Source organism: Schistocerca americana, chromosome 4, assembly GCF_021461395.2.
Source record: "Schistocerca americana isolate TAMUIC-IGC-003095 chromosome 4, iqSchAmer2.1, whole genome shotgun sequence".
Classification (NCBI taxonomy): Eukaryota; Metazoa; Arthropoda; class Insecta; order Orthoptera; family Acrididae; genus Schistocerca; species Schistocerca americana.
Genome location: NC_060122.1, coordinates 751,587,935 through 751,608,390, shown reverse-complemented (window position 1 = coordinate 751,608,390; position 20,456 = coordinate 751,587,935). Strand labels below are relative to the sequence as shown.

Below are 20,456 nucleotides of genomic sequence, written 5' to 3'. Positions count from 1 at the left end.
GACAGGTTCATAAATTTGTTCATTTGGGCGTCATAAGAATTGCCAAAGACAATGAAGATGTTAGAGACATACCATACCTTTAAGACACTGTACCCTTACGTCAAAGGACCTTTCAATCAATAAATATATACAAAGCTATGGTTCTTTCAAACTTGGAAGTCATTCTAGGCGTTGAAAACATGCGTTCAGTGTACTGTAATGTATGAACCATTTGGACGACGTACGTCACATAGGGAGGTATAATGAGGCACGAACATAAATGTACTTTTAACATGACAAATTCTTCGTTGGAAGTGAGGTCATGAAGGCAACCTGTTGACTTGAAAGACAGTGTAAGGTTAAAATATTCCAGTCATGGTGACTCTGGTTACACCCCCATTTCATGCTGTTAGACCGAAGTGGAGAATCAATTTCTTAAATTTGTTTTCAGAAGAGAGCTTGATGGTTTTCACTGTAGTTGACTCGTGCACTGCGCGCGAGTGGAGTTTATGTGAAGAAACACATGGCAATAGGCGGGGCGAGACAGTTTGTTTGATGCAGGTAGAAGGGCAACATAGTCCCTAATGTTTCAAGCCGGCCGAAGTGGCCGTGCGGTTAAAGGCGCTGCAGTCTGGAACCGCAAGACCGTTCCGGTCGCAGGTTCGAATCCTGCCTCGGGCATGGATGTTTGTGATGTCCTTAGGTTAGTTAGGTTTAACTAGTTCTAAGTTGTAGGGGACTAATGACCTCAGCAGTTGAGTCCCATAGTGCTCAGAGCCATTTGAACCATTTTTTTAATGTTTCAAGGATAATACAGTATGATGGAAAACTGTACGAAAAGAGTGAGGGAGTTTACGTGAATGAAGTATTTAACTAGTACCCTACAAAAGAACTAATGCAGAAACTTTCAACAGGTGTGAGGCATAACTAACATACGAAATGAAGTTAGTGCCAAGTAGGAAGTTCGAAATGACCATGAATCTGTCTCATAGTCTAGTAATTTCAGCGCTAGGAGTCTGCGGACAGCATATCGCATCCACTGTGTACGCAGAGAATTGCATGTGTGCCACATACGTCATTTCCACAGCGCTCAGTGCCCCAGTGAACAGACCATCAGTGTAGTGTAACTGCTGTCCCTCTTTCGATGGGTGATATGGGCACTCCGGTTCGGTGGATAGGGAAACGGTCAGTAGATGTGCTGAGTTCCATTTGCTTGTTCACTGAGCGTTTTCTCAAAGTGCCAGTCAGAGTGAAGGTTTTCTGTTTCTCACTGCTAAACAATAGCAGCCGACTTTAGGTCCTTCTAATAACAAGAGGCGCGATCTAAGGAAACTGGGATATATACTCAGCGAAATTACATCATTTGTTTGATGTGCGAAACTGAAGTGAAGGAAAAGTACAACATGATATTTCGTTTTACGGAAACCAATAGATATAGGCTGTCAATGACAACGTCATCTTAATTGCATGTAGATGTGAGGCTTCCATTGCGGAGACCACTTTAGGGAACCACACATACACACACCGTATGTTAGGAATACCACGGAGGTTCATAAATTAAATTCAACGTAAGCAATCCCGACCACAAGAAACTTACTTTTTTTAGGTTACCAGTTTCGGCCTGCTTTAGACCAGCTTCAGACCTCATGCCATGACGATAGGCGGTGGCGGTAAACGGAGCAGGCTTTACGATTCCACGGAAAAAAATAATAAAAAATAAAAAGCCGCTGTTCTTCAATAGAATTGTTGTCAAAAATTAACGTTCTCAAAATAACCCAGTAAAATCGCCTCAAAACTTCTCATAGGTTTTTAGGCTCTGGGGTTTGGCAAAACGAACTAATATTGGCGAAGGTGCGAATATATCCAACTTGATCAGACATTGTGCAATTGCAAACACCACCGAACGTCTATGATGTCATTCTCATGCATCCTTGGCACAGGAACTCTCTGAATGGCTTATTTCCAAGGAACTCGGAAGAGGCATGTCTTAAAAAAGGGGAAGTAAAATTACTGTTTAACTTTCTGTAAACAGTGAGGTTATTAGAAGCGAAACAGATGCCGAGATTGGTTCAAGGATGGGAAAGGAAAGAGGCCATGCCCTTTGAAAGAAACCGCCCTGGAAATGGAGCGAATTTGGGAAATCACAGAAAACCCATATCAAGATGGTCGGATGCGGATTTGAACCACAGTTCTCCCGAACGTGAGTCAACTTTGCTAACAATTGTACCACCTCGCTTGGTCTCTTGACGTAAGAAGTTGAGAAGTGTGAGTGGGTCATCTGATATAGCAATTAAATTCCGACCTGTAACGTACATGTGTTTACTGGCTTAGAAGCCCTCTGACAGGCCTTCTTTCCAAAAAAAGGGATGTGACTTAGGAATGGGGAGAGTATGGTAGAATTATGGGTATAATAAGAGTTTTGCGTGGATGGGTAGGTGATGTGGGTTAGGGCAGAAAGAGGTGTGGCTTATTAAAGACATATGGCTTAAGAGATGGAAAGCCATGGTCAGATTGTCCATCATTCTACGGTCCAGGACGCCTGTTGCACTCCTCCCAGGGTCCAGATAGCCTGTTCATCTCCCATGTCCCAGAAATCTCATTCTTCTCCCACTAAGGATACAAATACAAGCCATGCGCTGGCCGTTGTGACCGAGCGGTTCTAGGCGCCTCATTCCGGAACCGCGCTGCTGCTACGGTCGCAGGTTCGAGTCCTGCGTCGGGCATGGATGTGTGTGATGCCCTTAGGTTGGTTAGGTTTAACGGGGGACGTTCATGAAATTGACGAAAAATGTCAATTTTCAATTTATTTTTCATTTGTTAGTACAACTCATGGACAATAAGTTCCCAAAGTTGCAATGTTGAAATCGCATCCGAAGTGCCTGAAAATAAATTACAAGCTTGGCGTGGCCTCCCTGCCACGCCCACGTTTTGCAGCAGCACTTCAACACCAGCTCAGTGCACAACGATTCCGTGTATTACTTTCAACCAAACGTGTGCGGGATACATCTAGAAGGCCGTCATACATACTCTTTTGTTTTATAGATGATCTTTGGCTGATCCTGCACTTCTCAGAACGTGTTCTTGGCCAAACCCAAAATCCAAATGAGTCTGTAAATTCACTCATATGGAAACGAAAAACACATTTGCATCTGCTACAGTTGTCAGAATTGAAACTTATGAAGCGGTTATTGTACGTAATGATGGCAACGTGAGGAGGATGAAGATTTTAGAAAGAATGGGCTTCAAACTAGGAAATTTTACTCAAGACATCCTGATAAAAATAGTTTTGCATCGCGTCTCTGCAGCTGAAAAGTCAGTTGAAGACCTGGTAAAGGAAAGAAGACAGACAACAAGAAACCAGAATAGAAGACTTGAAGGGAGAGACGACCCAGGGGACAAATGTGGTGCCTTCTGAAGATGTGACATAAGGAAAAAAAGTTACGTTGAACATTAAATTGCGTTTTCTGAAAAGTTTGTTTTTTAATGTTTATGTACGTTTTCCTCAGATCCTATGAATGCTAGAATTATCGCATCTTGTATACATATTTCTGTAAACCTAATACACGTCTTCGCAAGAGAAAATTTTGAAATTCTGATTGCAAGCTGAGATATGGGGCACAGTGCTTAGAATTATGTATGAATTTAAAATTGTACTTGTGGAATTATAATTAAAAAAATTATGAAAATTCTCCTATTTGACCTATTCCAAAAACCTCATGAGAGAAGCTTACAACATACAAAGAGATGAAACAGAGAAATTTTTGTAGAAATCTCTTGAATACTTTCTCGGAAAAAGGAACATACATTATTTTTTGAAAATAAAACTTCAAATTTCATTAAAAAAAGTTGAATATTTATAATCAAAGGAATTTATATGTAAATGTGTTACTCTCATGTACGGCGTGGCACAAAATTTCATTGCCACCCCTCCAAAACTGTGAATTTGGTGCATTTTGGAAACAGTGTGTGTTTTTTATCAACGTCCCCTCTTAAATAGCTGTACGTCTACGGGACTGATGACCTCAGATGTTAAGTTCCATAGTGCTTAGATCCATTTGAACCATCCATGCAAGCCCACACTGTACCATTAAGTGCTCTCCATCTGCAAATGGGAACCTAGTTACCGAAAAGAATATTTTCGATGAGTTGTTATTTTTGTGGATAAAATTATCTATCGAACTGTAAATATATAGAAAAATATCGAATAAAGGGTTATATCTAAATCAGTGGAATGAAGTGCATCATCAACGGGTTACATCTCAAAATAACGGAGGGAACAAGAGAAGAGAAGACGTTAGATACCTGTAGATTGGTGTGCCGAGGTCCTCTCGGTACCACAACACGAGCAGCACCGTGTCGCCGATGTCGCTGGTGGATATGTTGCACGGCAGGCGTGCAGACTCGCCGGCCACCACCGTCACGTCAATCAGCGGAACTGCAAAAAAGGTAGCAGAACGAGAATTTACAAACGGTACAGTGGCAATGCAGGGGGTTTCACAGTAGTCAGGTCGTTAGATACAACTAAGAAATTAGGTGTGTGTTGATTTGAGGACAGTGTCGTGTTCGTCTAAGGAAGGTGACATTGAGCTATTCGCAATACGAAATAGAACGGAAAAGTCAGTATTAAATGTTCGATACATAATAGGTGACAATGATTTTTACCATTTCAGATTTCATTAATTTTGAAATTACTGTCTTCAGCGTGTGATAAGGTAAACCATGTGTTTTATATATTTATGTTTTTGAGATGCTGCATATGTGCTGAAAAATTTGGACGCCAAAGAAGAAACCTCACATGGAATCCCTTGAGTGAGTGGTGGCAAAAAGACAGTGGTTTTTACAGCATTCGACGCCCCACATGTTGTCTACCGTTCAGCCACAATATTGGCCTCTGATGGCAACAGGTAATGGGGCTGGATTTATCCAATGGTGAGCACAGCAATGAGGCTTCGGATCGTAATTGAACTGCCTAGTCGATGTGTAACAGCCGACCGGGGTGGCCGAGCGGTTCTAGGCGCTTCAGTGTGGAACCGCGCGACCGCTACGGTCGCAGGTTCGAATCCTGCCTCGAGCATGGACGTGTGTGATGTCCTTAGGTTAGTTAGGTTAAATAGTTCTAAGTTGTAGGGGACTGATGACGTCAGATGTTGAGTCCCATAGTGCTCAGATCCATTTGAACCATTTTTTGATGTGTAACACACAACAGTGTTGCTGTGCTGATGGTGTTGGAACAAAGCAGAGCAATGGCAACGATAAACAAAGTAAACATTGCATTACATCCACAGCAATTACTAAGACTGATATTTCATCAGAAAGGAACCCAAGAAATTATGAAAGAAGTGGCAGGAGACCATACTATCACCGAAACGGACGACAACAGAGAGAAGAACTTCACGCATTCACATAAAATTATACCGACTGTTAATATGGATGGTAAACTGGATAGAAAGTTATTGTGCTGCTAGGAGTTTTAGATGCTCTGCCCCACACGATTGCCCTGCCACTTACGATTCTTTCCCTTGTACATGATCTTGCCATGTCATTAGGAAATATTTACGTCACAGCAAGAAAGAGTGGTAAAATTGGCGTAAGAGAACTACAACTATGGCACGAGCTTTTCTCAAATATCTGGTCAAAATAGCTTAGTTTTGCTTGTTTCCTGGTCTGTGTATGAAAATCATACTCCTGTAGTGCAAACTATTTCTTCTGAAAAATTGTGTGACATTACTGTCACACCACCTGGAGCCACTGAACAAGTTCAGCCTCTGTATGTTTGTTTCTTCGGGGCCTGTAAAACAAATAATGAAGAGCCAAAGGAACTGGTATAGGCATGCATATTGAAATAGAGAGATATGTAAACGGGCAGAATACGTAGCCGCGGACGGCTACGTCTTTATATGACAACAAGTGTCTGGCGCAGTTGTTAATCAGTTACTGCTCCTACAATGGCAGATTATCATGATTTAAGTGAATTGTAAAGTGGTGCTATAGTCGGCCGGAAAAACATCCTGCAGGAACGGGACGAACGACGAGTGTACAAAATCCTTCAACGTGACAGAAGTACAACTCTTCCGCAAATTGCTGCAGATTTCTTTCAATCCTGGGCTATCAACAAGTGACAGCGTGCGAACATTCAACGAAACATCATCGATGTGGGCTTTCGGAGCCGAAAGTCCACTCGTGTACCCTTGATTACTGCACGACACAAGGCTTTACACCTCGTCTAGGACCGTAAACACTGACATTGGACTGTTGATGACTGGAAACATGTTGCCTGGTCGGACCAGTCTCGTTTCAAATTGTATCGAGCGGATGGACGTGTACGGTTATGGAGACAACTTTGCATGTCAGAAGGGGACTCTTCAAGTTGGTGGAGGCCTGGTAATTGTGTGAGTCGTGGGCAGTTGGAGTGATATGGGACCCCTGACACGGCTAGATATGACTCTAACGTACGTATGCATTCTGTCTGATCATCTGCATCACTTCGTGTCCATTGCTCATTCCGACGGACGTGGGCAATTCCAGCAGGACAATGCGACACCCCACATGTCCAGAACTGGTACAGAGTGGCGCCAGGAACACTCTTCTGAGTTTAAACATTTCCGCTAGCCACCAAACTATGAACTTTATTGAGCATATCTGGAATGCCTTGCAACGTGCAGCTCAGAAGAAATCTGGACCCCCCTAGTGCTGTTATGGATTTATGGAGAGCCCTGTAGGATTCATGCGGTCAGTTCCCTCCTGTACTACTTCAGACATTAGTTAAGTGCATGCCACGTCGTGTTTCGGCACTTTTGCGTGCTCTCAGGGGTCCTACACGATATTAGGCAGGTGCACCAGTTTCTTTGGCTCTTCGGAGTATTATCCCACTATCTGCAGCCACTCCTTAAATGATAGCCAGTTTCACGACAAGCTCCACGACAGATTGTTTCGAAATCTGTTGCATGCCATCACATACCATTAGATCTCATCAACCCGTTACATCAACAGGATTCTGTACGTATTCTTTAAGAGCGGATTCATAGCTGAACATCGTGCACGGATTTGGACTCTCACGGAGTTCGTCTTCGATCTTTATGGTGTGAACCTTTGTGGTCACGGTGGCGCGCCGTTTTTCATTCGGTGTCCGTGACGCAAATTAATGGTATGTTTTAAATATTTCTTCTGTTTTGTGAACTGTAATACGCAACCTATGGAAGGTTGATCTCTGCACCTCACGGACATTCATTTTCTATAGCCCTCCTGATGTACATGGTGAGTCATTATCGGCTAATATTCTGATAACAAAACACTTTCAAATGAGCCTTACTAAAGACTGAACTTGCAATGTCGCACTAAAGGGGTTCCTTGTCAGTGTGTAAACTGATTCATAGTGAGGAAGTGCGATACCCAAGTGCGACGAAATTTTCAAAAGTAATGTGGAATGAACCACAGTCCCACAGGACTCTTCGGACTGGGCACACATCATTTACTGAAATATGGAATGTTCTCCATAAATAGCAGGTGATACGTCCTTCGAGCTCCGCCTTCGACGTGGACAAGATACAAGTCTGCAGGGACTCTGATACGACCAGTGTGCATAGCGACCAGAAAATTGGAACTGTCATGATGAACAGTGTGCAAACTACTGGGTAAATCGTTACGTCCTTATATCTATAATGATGTACTAGCAAAAAGAGTCTCAAAAAATTACATACCTCCGATTAGTAAACTATTCGTAAGTTCGGCAAGATGAGTCTTCATAACATTCGGATAAGGTGATAATCATAGCCTCGTCTTATGTGGTCGCGGCTAATGTACTATTGCATTATTGATCCTTTCTTTTTCAGCGACTTTTCTGTACACAAATGGTACACTTGCAACCCAACCTCATATTCCAGTAAGAACAAGCGCTATCTAACCTCTCCCTAAAGTTCCTTCAATTTCTGGGTGAACTGTTTTGGATAGGTGGACTGGACGAGAAGCTTCGAATCGGTTGCCGTCGGAGTCACCTGACCTCACACCTATAGGTGTTTCTTATGGCATTTTGGAAAGGTTCAGGAGAACCTAACAAAAGTTACGGACCTACAGGACTCGAAGATACGTGCTCGCACTGCACTTGAACGTGGGTTCGTGGGGATCAAGGAGCATGCATAGGAATAAACTGAATACTGTTGTAAGTACCCATAAGGGTGCAGACAGCGAAGTGTTTAAATTAACACACAACATCTTACGTTATTTCATAAAATGTTTAAAAACTAGTAGAGTTATAATGTTGTTGAAAGTCTAAACTTGTCAAGATAATTCGTGGACACCTTGTACTACGGTGAGTCTTCTCTCTATTGTCCAACGAGTACAAAAGGATAACGAACAGGCAAATATAGGACATCATGGACCCTATATGGTTGCGAAATGTACAGAATTTGTACCTGGATGACATTTCATTAAGGCGAACTAACGGAATCACTCAATAGCAAACAGCCCAATAATTTTTTTTTTTTTTTACTGGTAACTGTCTAACATAAAAAAATTGATTATGCAGCAGTAGTTTAAAAGAAAAACTGTTTTTCTTTCCTAGCATCTATAAGCACAACGATTTCCGGTACCATGCTGCTACCTTCACGTGTATTTCAGTTACAACTGAATTAATCTAAAGTGAGAGTAGCGTAATATCACCCTTTTTCTACCACGTTTTCTCTTCTGGCGCTAATGGTTATGCGTAATTGCTCAAGTCATCTATATGGATCAAAGACTCATTACAGCTGCGCTAGAAAAAGATATCTCTGTGGATGGAATGTGGAACATTACGTGTATTATGGAATTACTTACTTCTGACTGAGCAATTGCGGAGAGTATGATCACATGGAAACACTAATTAGCAGCATTGAACTGCAACTAGTGGCACTGCTGGGAGCTGCAGATTTGAATGTTGTTGTTGTTGTGGTCTTCAGTCCTGAGACTGGTTTGATGCAGCTCTCCATGCTACTCTATCCTGTGCAAGCTTCTTCATCTCCCAGTACCTACTGCAACCTACATCCTTCTGAATCTGCTTAGTGTACTGATCTCTTGGTCTCCCTCTACGATTTTTACCCTCCACGCTGCCCTCCAATGCTAAATTTGTGATCCCTTGATGCCTCAAAACATGTCCTACCAACAGATCCCTTCTTCTAGTCAAGTTGTGCCACAAACTTCTCTTCTCCCCAATCCTATTCAATACCTCCTCATTGGTTACGTGATCTACCCACCTTATCTTCAGCATTCTCCTGTAGCACCACATTTCGAAAGCTTCTATTCTCTTCTTGTCCAAACTGATTATCGTCCATGTTTCACTTCCATACATGGCTACACTCCATACAAATACTTTCAGAAACGACTTCGTGACACTTAAATCTATACTCGATGTTAACAAATTTCTCTTCTTCAGAAACGATTTCCTTGCCATTGCCAGTCTACATTTTATATCCTCTCTACTTCGACCATCATCAGTTATTTTACTCCCTAAATAGCAAAACTCCTTTACTACTTTAAGTGTCTCATTTCCTAATCTAATCCCCTCAGCATCACCCGATTTAATTTGACTACATTCCATTATCCTCGTTTTGCTTTTGTTGATGTTCATCTTATATCATCCTTTCAAGACACTGTCCATTCCGTTCAACTGCTCTTCCAAGTCCTTTGCTGTCTCTGACAGAATTACAATGTCATCGGCGAACCTCGAAGTATTTACTTCTTCTCCATGAATTTTAATACCTACTCCGAATTTTTCTTTTGTTTCCTTTACTGCTTGCTCAATATACAGATTGAATAACATCGGGGAGAGGCTACAACCCTGTCTCACTCCTTTTCCAACCACTGCTTCCCTTTCACGCCCCTCGACCAGTTTTGAATACGGAATGTAATTTGATTAATTACGATAATATTTCATCTCATGCAACAGGATGAGGTATCCTGAAATGTAGCTATGAAGACCATGTATGTATAAACATAATTTTATGAATAGAAAAGGTACGCTGAATTCGTTGGTTACTTTAACTTCTTCCTTGCCTGTGGCTCTGAAGATTATTTGGTGCATCGTAAGTCGCAGGGAACTCTGTATCCTGGAAAATCATTAAAGCTCGCAGCACGGTCGTTTATGCTCTATTTCGAGAATTTAATTACTTGGAATGTATTGAAATTAATACAGCTTGGGCACTGATTCACATGCTACAAAGTGAGTACGTCATAGCACTCAAGACGGCTTCCCCACGGCGTATGATTATGTCTCTGAGTATTTTAAGAGTTTTCAGAGCTGACGATCGCCGTCATTCTGCAGAACCACAGAAATTTTATTCCAGTGGCTGACTTCGACATCGAGAGGGCGAATGAGTATGATTACGAACTGTAACTGACTAATCATTTTGTATTACAAATGGCTCTGAGCACTATGGGACTTAACATCTATGGTCATCAGTCCCCTAGAACTTAGAACTACTTAAACCTAACTAACCTAAGGACATCACACAACACCCAGTCATCACGAGGCAGAGAAAATCCCTGACCCCGCCGGGAATCGAACCCGGGAACCCGGGCGCGGGAAGCGAGAACACTATCGCACGACCACGAGCTGCGGACGTTTTGTTTTACAGACTTGAGAATTAACATAAGAATTAAATTTATACATGAGTGTGGGAGACATCTTTGTTAAAATATTGGGGAAGCGACTTCACTCGCCCAAAAGTTTCCATTCACGTAACTACATATTATTCAGTCATAAAAATTTAACTTCAGTTGACCAGGGAGAGAATTTAAATTAGGTTTGTTTGCTTGGTGTGGCGCTGAAGTTACGTACCGAACCCCTTATTGCTAATGTACATGTTTCTGAAATACTCCTGGTGATAGTGGCTTGCTTCCTAAACGCAGCGTGGTAGTAAATTCTACTAAAACGTGACAGTAACAGTTCGATCTCCAACGAAAGTTTTCTCACAACTGGAGTTAGCAAAAAGCTTTACAGTGAGGCCCAGAGAAGAGACCATCAGTTGCAAGCCTTGTGAGATCCATTGGAATATTCTGGCCCTGAGAACGTGAAAATCAGACCCAATTTGAAGCAATGTCGCTGCTTACTGTGACATGCAATGTAACTGACATTCACACCGTACCTAAGCATTACAATGGCTCTTATTTCTCAAGTTTGATCTGTCACTTCCTGTTAATGACAGCAGTTTGGTTGCATTGTTCAAATTATATTTGGCCCTGGAATTAGATAGAAAGAAGATATCTATAAAATCTTATATACCGTGTTGTTTATTTCAAACCAATTCATTAAGCACCATTCCCTTGATATCATAATAAGGCAATCCAGCCACCATATTTCGTTCTCTGATATAACAGTGGAACTTCACCACATTGTGACTGTCAGATTCAGCTTCTGCCGACGACGATGGAGATAGTCACCCAAATTTAACGCGGCATGTTAAAAGAGAGCTTACATTCATCCTCATCATTAATGTTTCTGTGTGAACTTTAGTAACATAATCTAAAAAACTGACACGAACAACGATGCGAAAGTCACATTTTTTCTTGAAAAACTTTATGCTTTGGTGAAGCCTCTTGTTACTCCTTGAACACGTATGTCAGTTCTCTCATACATAATGAGCAAGCATCTCTTTCCATTCGCGTTTTATATTCATCAATTATTTCAGTCCTGTATGCGTGTGACGCGTTTCACGTCAGAATAATTTACAAAATTCAATATATTATAATCTTTGACAGTACTTTGGTATGACAGTTGGAGACCCAAATTGGGAGTAAATGGGGACGATCTGCCACTTAAGCCTTTTAATGTGCTTGTTCAAAGCAGTGGTATTGAAACCATTTAATGTATACCTGAAACATCATCCGCCGTTGAGACTGCTGTCCCACCTAACCATTAATACAGGCGCACAGTGTTAGTTGAGACAACGGCTTGTGCTAATGGTTAGGTGGGACAACGCTCTCAACGAAAGATGATGCTTCATATATACATTAAATGGATTCAGTCGCACGGTAGCCTTAAGCGGGATATCCTCTCCATTTATTCCCACTCTGGTGCCGGCCGGAGTGGCCGAACGCTTCTAGGCGCTACAGTGTGGAGCCGCGCGACCGGTACGGTAGCAGGTTCGAATCCTGCCTCGGGCATGGATGTGTGTGTTGTCTTTAGGTTAGTTAGGTTTAAGTAGTTCTAAGTTCTACGGGATTGATGTCATCAGAAGTTAAGTCACATAGTGCTCAGAGCCATTTGAACCATTTGAACCATTTGAACCCACTCTGGACCGTCAGCTGCCCCACCATCAGCCTTTCTCATAATTCACTAAAGTCGGCAAAATCATCTTGAGAGATTTAACAACTGTTTAAAGGATTCTCATTTATTGTTCTGTCGCAGTTGTACGTTTTTAATTAGATTACATGTTTCGATCATTCTGAATCATCTTCAGATCTATAACAAAGTAAGTAGAGAAGACGGGTCTCTGACATAACTGCTTAGGTAAAATCTGTGTTTATGTACAATTCTTGTCTTTTCCATTTATTGTAAAACATTGGGTGGCACATATTTAGTTTTACTTAGTTTTAGATCTGAAGATGATCCTGAGTGATCGAAACATCTAATTTAATTAAAATGTGCAACTGACAAGGAACAATAAATGAGATTTTAATGGGCCGGATCTTAAACAGCCCATTCTGCTGCTTAGCGTACCGCACCACGGGAGTAAAGTAAAGAATGTGCTAAATTCTTACTTTCATGCTGCTGCAGCTAATCGAATATAACTAGTATTAACATATTCTGAGATATATAAATTAGCTTTCAGTCATTTTGTTAATAATTCCTGGGATTTTATGGACCCCCTACTAGAACTTTTTCAATATTTTCGTCCAATAATTTTCATCTCTACTCAATGGACTGAGTATTTTTATCTTTGATTCATACTACAAATTAAGATCAAAGATCGCCAAGGCGACAGAAAAGGAGACAGTTAGTACAAATTATTTTCCAGATTTCGTGAAGCCGTATGAGAAGTATCATGACCAACTACTAGATACTCCTAAAGTTTTGAAAGACTACTAGGATAAATATATACAGTGCTTTGGCTTCACAAGAGGAGCAGAACCATGCTTTCACATCCACAGCGATGAGGAAAATGCAAATATCACAAATTACCATCGCTTCGTGAGATGATAATTTAATTTCGTCACGGAACACGAACTTTTGAAAGTAATAATGGCTTTTGTCATTGGATTTGCATGGCCCATAGCCCCTGCAGCGTGGAAAAATACTCCGCGAGATGAGAAACTTCACCAATAAGTCTTAGTTCAGATTAAAAATTTAATGTAATCGATTTGAGGCAAATGCTCTTTGTAAGTATCCCTAGCAAAGTCGAGGATTCGAGGCGAATCGATACGATCTCAAGTGTTCCGTGACCGTTGTGTGTTGGACATCAATTTAGAATTTATTAATATAAGCACCTACAGTGGGATTTCCGTACACAGTTTTCGACTCTCCATTCCGTAGTACGGTAATTGACCGAAAAGTGCATAAAATAACAACGATATTCATTTGATTTTAGAGTAGAATTAAATGTAGAGCTTGTGTTAAATGTACATTAATGCATAGATAAATGACTTGTGGCATATCACATTCAAATGACTCTCACCTCTCCATTGTTGCGCTTGCTGGCTCAGAAACTCTTCTTCTTCCCCAAATAATCAATGATTCATCACGGATATGAACCATGACTCATGGCTGTCTTCTTTAAAAATTCTCGCGGTTGAACCATTATCAAGTGCTATGCTCTCAGATTGCTTTTTTATGGGTGGTCCGAGTTTGCTGATACGAAGGAACGGGGCGGTTCGCTCTGCGCCCGTTCTACCTGGCTATAGGCCACTCACCCGCCATATTGCCCAACCAGTGCAATCTATGAAACGACAAAGCATTCAGTACAGGAGACTGAAGTAAAAACTTCCAACACTACGTAATGAATGGATTTGTCTTGCAGAGACATTTTTTGAAGGAAGTGGTTTTCTGGGTTTTCCGACTTGGAAAGGCCAGGGGCACACTCCCCTTTCATCATATTGAGTCCAGATTTCGCGCGGCTTGATTTGCACATGTAATGGAACGGGAAGGGGGGCGGGCAGATGAAGTAATGGGCAGCAATAAGGCGCAACAAAGAAAAGTAAAAAAGAAACGCTGTATCTTTCGTTGCATAAACAATCCATCACAATTTAAAAAATAAAATAAAAAATAAAAAAAAACGGATGCCAGGCGCTAAACCATTCTGTAGCACGAAAGATTAAAATCCGGAATACGGTAGCATTTGTTTGTCTACTGACACATACTACTGTTCGGAAATGAAACTAAAATAAGCAACGATTCTTCCATTTGATCGGAAACGATTTTCTCTAAGTTATATGAAGGGCGCTCCATCTAGCAAATCATTCACCACTGCTTTCAATATTTATCCCTTGCGTGGGTTCCCGACGATAGCAGGGGAAGGTCACCTCTGTCTGAAGTTGTCCAGAAAGTTTCCGGTCATTGTGTGTTGTTTTATCGAGTGTTTTGCGTTTGTGTTTGCCGTGAAAGATAAAGCCTTGTCAGTGTTTGCTGCTCCACCTCGCTGTCTATTTGTGTTCGTTTTCGGTCTATGTAAGCTATAAGCAACCCAAGGACGGCAGCACATTTCAGTTTTGGGTCATCTCAGTTTTATCTCATATCATCGGCTGTCTAATTTTAAAGAACTGGTTACAACCTGCGCTTTTCGATGAAGAATATGACTAACACATTTCTTTTGTTGTTTTGACATCACATACATTTAAGGTAGAGCGCTGTATAATTTTTGCACACGAATAAGTAGCTGAATAACGAGATGTCATTGGTAATACTAAATACCAGGCGGGACGTCAGAAGGCTCAAATCGCGATGGTAAGTGCTTTCAGGCGCTAAAAACACGCTATCAGCTGGCTGACGGTTTAAAATGAACACATTATTGTAATGTCTCCGTAACGCAGCAAAATACGCGCGTAGCACCTCCACATTCATGTGGTGAAGTCTTAATGACTGGATATATGAAAACTCTTTAAGACATCCTTCCACCCCGGTGGAGAGAAAGTCTTAAAATTAAGAAATAATATTATCACTGTAATGTAGCTGTTTTTCATACAGTTAGGTCAACTATTCTCTTCACGTCACAGAGAACTTTCTTAGCGAGAACCATTAAATAAGGCTAACATTATGTTTTGGAGTAACTGTTTCATAAATGTCACATACGATCCCCTCAGTTCGGTATCTTCTTGGATAATTTATGGGAGAATGCTTCAGGGCTTACTGAAAAGTGAGCATGCAGTAAAAGCTTAAACATCAATTGTCTTCTTGTATCCCAATACTAAGTTACATTTTATGTTGATGACAGTTCATAGAGGGTCGCATTGCTGTATACACTGAGACATACGAGAAATTATACGTCTTCTGAAGATAACTTCCTTGTCTCACCTACAAGAGCGTAACCATTTTCCGAATACGGGGTCTCATTTATAAACCCGATTATATGAAACTGATAATGAAATATGTTCTGTAACTTTTTACGCTCTTGCTGACGAATAAAGAAAGCGCTTTGGAAAATAATGAGTAACAGCATCCAAAGAGTACCATTACCGACGTAGCTACCTACGCAGATGTTATTAATTATCAGAAACTATACTGCAGACTACAGTCTGCTGTTTTACGATTTTTAGAAATCAGACTGGAAATAAAATTCTTCGCTAGAATTAATTTCTCGTATAAACATAACAGCGTCACCTGTGAAAAGTTCTTCAGTGGATGACACAACCAATTTAAAACATCCTAAAATATTCATTTTATAGCTTTTGTATGCAAATAAACTTCGTTGAAAGACTAAGTTATTTGTGAAAGACAATTCCGTGTTCCAGAGAGGAAGCTTCCAGTTCTTTTCACAATTACACATCATTGGCTCCCTTTTTTCCAGGTATATGGCGAAATTCTTATTATTACGATCCACAGAGAAGCTGTTCCTGTCCGTCAGGTTGTGAGTAACATTGGTGCTCTGATATACTGTACAGGAAGACACCTTGCTACTTTGATGAGCTCCACACGTTGATTTGAGGGAATGTGTTTGAACGATTCTGATGCACTAGTAATTTTAATTTGGTCTCTCTCTTCAATCGTGTTCCTCTGTCTGAGTCGGTACCGTTAATTGAGGTTAGGTTTGTAGTTGAATTAACGGACCTATTTCGACATGTGTTGACTTCCACTTATTTTTTATGCAATATTATGAGCATACAGATGGAACTGCAATGGAAAGCCCGTTGTCGCCTGTTATTGAAAATTAGTTTATGGAAGACTTCGAGAAACCTGCCTTGAAGTCGGCGGCTTTAAAACCTGCGTTGCTTTTTTTTTTCCAGATCCGTGGACGATACTTTTGCTGTTTGGCTTCAAGGTAGCGAGAATTTGAAAGACTTTTTGGAGCACTTGAACTCGGTTTACCCAAATATTCACGATATGTTGGCCAGGAAGAAGGTTGATGGTACTTGGTTGATGGTACGTGGGACATGCTATATATATGAAACATACTCGCAATGGCCGTTATCTAAAGGCTGATAGTTCTCATAATCCGGTTTAGCGTGAAGGGTACTTTGTACCTTGGTTCGCAGGACCCATGTCATATCAAACGCCGGCCGGAGCGGCCGTGCGGTTCTAGGCGCTACAGTCTGGAACCGAGCGACCGCTACGGTCGCAGGTTCGAATCCTGCCTCGGGCATGAATGTGTATGTTGTCCTTAGGTTAGTTAGGTTTAATCAGTTCTAAGTTCTAGGCGACTGATGACCTCAAAAGTTAAGTCGCATAGTGCTCAGAGCCATTTGTCAGCTGAGTTAGTCCATCTAGATGTCATCTTTCGTCAGAACGGATACTGTGAAAGACAAATCAGACGTGCGTTGCGCTATCGGCCAACCGTGGACCGGGAGTGATGACAGTACCGAATTGGCACCAACGTCTGCGGCCTTTTTACCTTACGCAGGGATCATTTCGAACAAGAGTGGTCGTATTTTGTTAAAAACTGACGTAAAGTGTGTTTTTTGACCACGCTTCTCGATTAGAGTCAGGTTCCGTTAAGGGTGATCTTGGTTTGTGTAGGGTGGGTGTCAATCGTATTCCTTATTGTTGTGGCATGTTATATATTAGCCAGAGTATCTGGACCATGGAGGACCGGCGTGCTGAGCGTAAAAAACGCTTACAACAGCCGAACGAATCGGCTATTGCAGAACATCGTCTTGGTACCGGTCACCCCATGGAATGTAAAAACACGGGATTCTTGCACGCACTTTCAGCTATTGGGACAGTGTTAATAAGGAAGCAGTTGATATTCAATTAGCAAAAATCCTTGTAAATAGAGATGGCGATTCTTGTTTAAATATTGAGTGGACTCTTGCTCTCTCCCTTGTCAAAACACAGAGGACACAGTTAATGTTATCTCACTGGTTGTTCAGGAATTTCCACTATCGATAACTTCACGTCATATAGCTATGACATTGGTAACATGTCTAGTCATTAGAATGGCTCTTATTTTTCAAGCTGGACTTCCCACTTAGTGTTAACACTAGCAGTTTGGTTCACAGATTAAACTATTTGGTAGCGTGACAGCAAAGGCAGAGGGGCTGTCCCTCGGCCCTCGTACTAGAAAAACAGAAGACATCTATAAAATCTTAATTACTTTCTGTCTCATGCAAAGGAATTCATGCAATCCCGCAATATCATGGCGCAATCCAGCCAGATTTCGTCCTCTGCCATAACAGTGGATACCTCACAAGTTTCACGACGGTTAGACTTATCCTCTGCCGTCGACGATGGGTGAGATTTTGTTCGAAGCTAATCGAGAACTTTTTATCCAAAGTGTCCATCGCTAAGGACTTTGTAGCCAATTTTGACTTACCAATAACTTAATTATATTCCAATTCATTAATGACATTACTGTGTTTCCTGTAGTAACATAATCTACAAAACTGACATGAACAACGATTATGGACCCCAAATGAGGCGAAAATCATATTTCTTTATTAAACACCCTATTCTTTGATAAAGTCCCTTGTGTCACCATGGAAAGTTGTGGCAGTTCTCTGATACAAACTCTAGCACATACGACTTTGCTCTCTCGTTTAACATTCAGTAACTGTTTCAGTGAAGTACGCAAATAACGCCTCTCGCAGGCTAATCTTTTACAGATGCCTGAAAAATTATTTTGTGAAACGACGACAATTGAAAGGCTAGATCTAGACATGGGCGAACTGAAAAGAAATAACTGTTTCGAAACAAATGAGACAGCAAAATATAAGGTTTCGAAACGCTGTTTCGAAACAGTGAAACAGTTTGTGTTTCGTAATTGTATAGGCCTACAGATTATATCATATTGTCTACTGTGTAAATATTGTCATATAATCACAAATGTGGTGCGAGAGCGCCAATCATATCGCAGAAAGTATGAGATTTCACTTAGGTGTCTTGGCAGTTTCCTATTTCCTGCAGCAAATGCGCTGCTTTCATGTCATGCGACGTTCATATTTTCCAATTGACTGTATGTTATGACGTAACAGATTTTGCCTAACTCGTTTCCCTGTATTGTAGTGCCAAATTTTGATAGGTTTTATGAGATGATCTGTATGTGCTCTTGAAAAGGCATATCATCATGAGATATAATTTATTGAGATAGCATTCTGAGAAGTGAGTCACTGAATTAACATTTATGAGTGTTCCACTCACACTTTCCTTACTCACACTTAAATTTTCCATTGTTTCCGGTACGTTTCCTTAAAGTATAAAATCCAGACTAAAATTTGAAGGAATTCATACAGTGCAATGCCTTTGTGACACCGGTATCATGGTAGATCTGGCTCTACATCACTTAAAATTCTTGTTAAGGAAGTTTGTTCGATGTACAGGTATGTGGAATGCCCTCAAGTACTCACAGCAAGCAGATATATTATCATTTTATCACAAACTTCCCCAGGAAATCTGAGACAAAGTTAAGTTGCTGTTGAAATGCAATTTTTATCACAATGTCTGAAAACCAAAAGTAAAAGTATCAAAGTACTGTTGTAGATTTGCCTGAGAATTAAGATGCCTATATTGTGTAATAACCAAACATAGCACATTTACAACACACAAGCATACACATACATGAACCAGACAATTATTCTCAAACACGTAAGTAAATAAACCTACTCAAAAAAATAAAACTCATTGAATGGTGAGCAAAAACGTGTCTTCTGTGTGCAACAAATCTGAGAAAAATGTGCTTGTAAGATAGCTACATGTAAGATTTAGTGGACTAAACAAAATACAGTCAAATACAAATTCAGTGTACATTGGCCAGAGAAGAAGAAAATCATCTGAAATTTTACTGTTTCATTTCTGAGTAGATCTACTGTACCTATTCTAAGATCTAGTTTAGAAATATCATTTTTAATACTTGTTAGCTTGACAGACGGGGTCGTCTGTGTGTTATTGTTGGCCCCTGCTTTGAAAATACGCGCTCACGTGTAACAGATGTACCCATAACACAAAGACGTCGTTTCATTATTTCAAACAGCATAGGAAACAACAGCCCGCATCTCGTGGTCGTGCGGTAGCGTTCTCGCTTCCCACGCCCGGGTTCCCGGGTTCGATTCCCGGCGGGGTCAGGGATTTTGTCTGCCTCGTGATGGCTGGGTGTTGTGTGCTGTCCTTAGGTTAGTTAGGTTTAAGTAGTTCTAAGTTCTAGGGGACTTATGACCACAGCAGTTGAGTCCCATAGTGCTCAGAGCCATTTGAACCATTTAGGAAACAACATATGATTTTCTTTCCACCATAGCAATGGATCTTGTGATCTGTGTATCAGTGGCATCTTCATATATTTATCAAGCTCGACTATAGTTGCAGCACGTGTATGTTATAAGAGATGTGTAATTTGACTGAATGTTCTTCGCACTTTCATTATTTTTAATGCGAATAGTGCGCGTTATTATATTGTATGTCGGTGTTTATAAAGCAGATATTACGCCATTTCGGAATAGGGCAGTCAATTAGAAACGAAGCTTTATTTTCGGAAATCTTGTTTCGTGCTGTTGTGTGTCAAAAAGATTTCGACACACTTGAAAGTGTTTCATGTGTTGCAGTATCTGTACCGTGCCCGAATCTCGTCCGAGATAGAGCGGAATGAAAAGTCACTTTTTCGATACAATCAGTCCGTTCCAAACATAAGTGGACTGAAACAGCGATACAGTTTCTTTGTCTGACAAGAGATCTAATCTGGTCCCGGTATCCGAGTGCCACTGTTTCGAAACACTGAAACAGTTCCATGTATCGATTTACTGTATCGAAACATAGAAACAGTGGCCAACTCCAGCTAGATCTCTAACAGCTCGCCCCAATTCTTGGGATAGAGAGTGAAACCCTCGTATTCTGTGGCACGTTGTAATGCTTCACGCGTTTCGGTAACACGTAG

At 41.0% G+C, this 20,456-nt stretch overlaps 1 protein-coding gene across 1 annotated transcript in view; it reads right to left on the bottom strand.

Moving 5' to 3' along the window:
- The window catches only part of LOC124613777 (nephrin-like), a 1,004,503-nt gene that overhangs the window by 703,080 nt on the left and 280,967 nt on the right, over window positions 1-20,456 (bottom strand). The window contains exon 2 of the mRNA XM_047142494.1: window positions 4,282-4,414. Coding sequence (XP_046998450.1) covers window positions 4,282-4,414 — 133 coding nt within the window. The remainder of the gene's footprint in view (window positions 1-4,281; window positions 4,415-20,456) is intronic.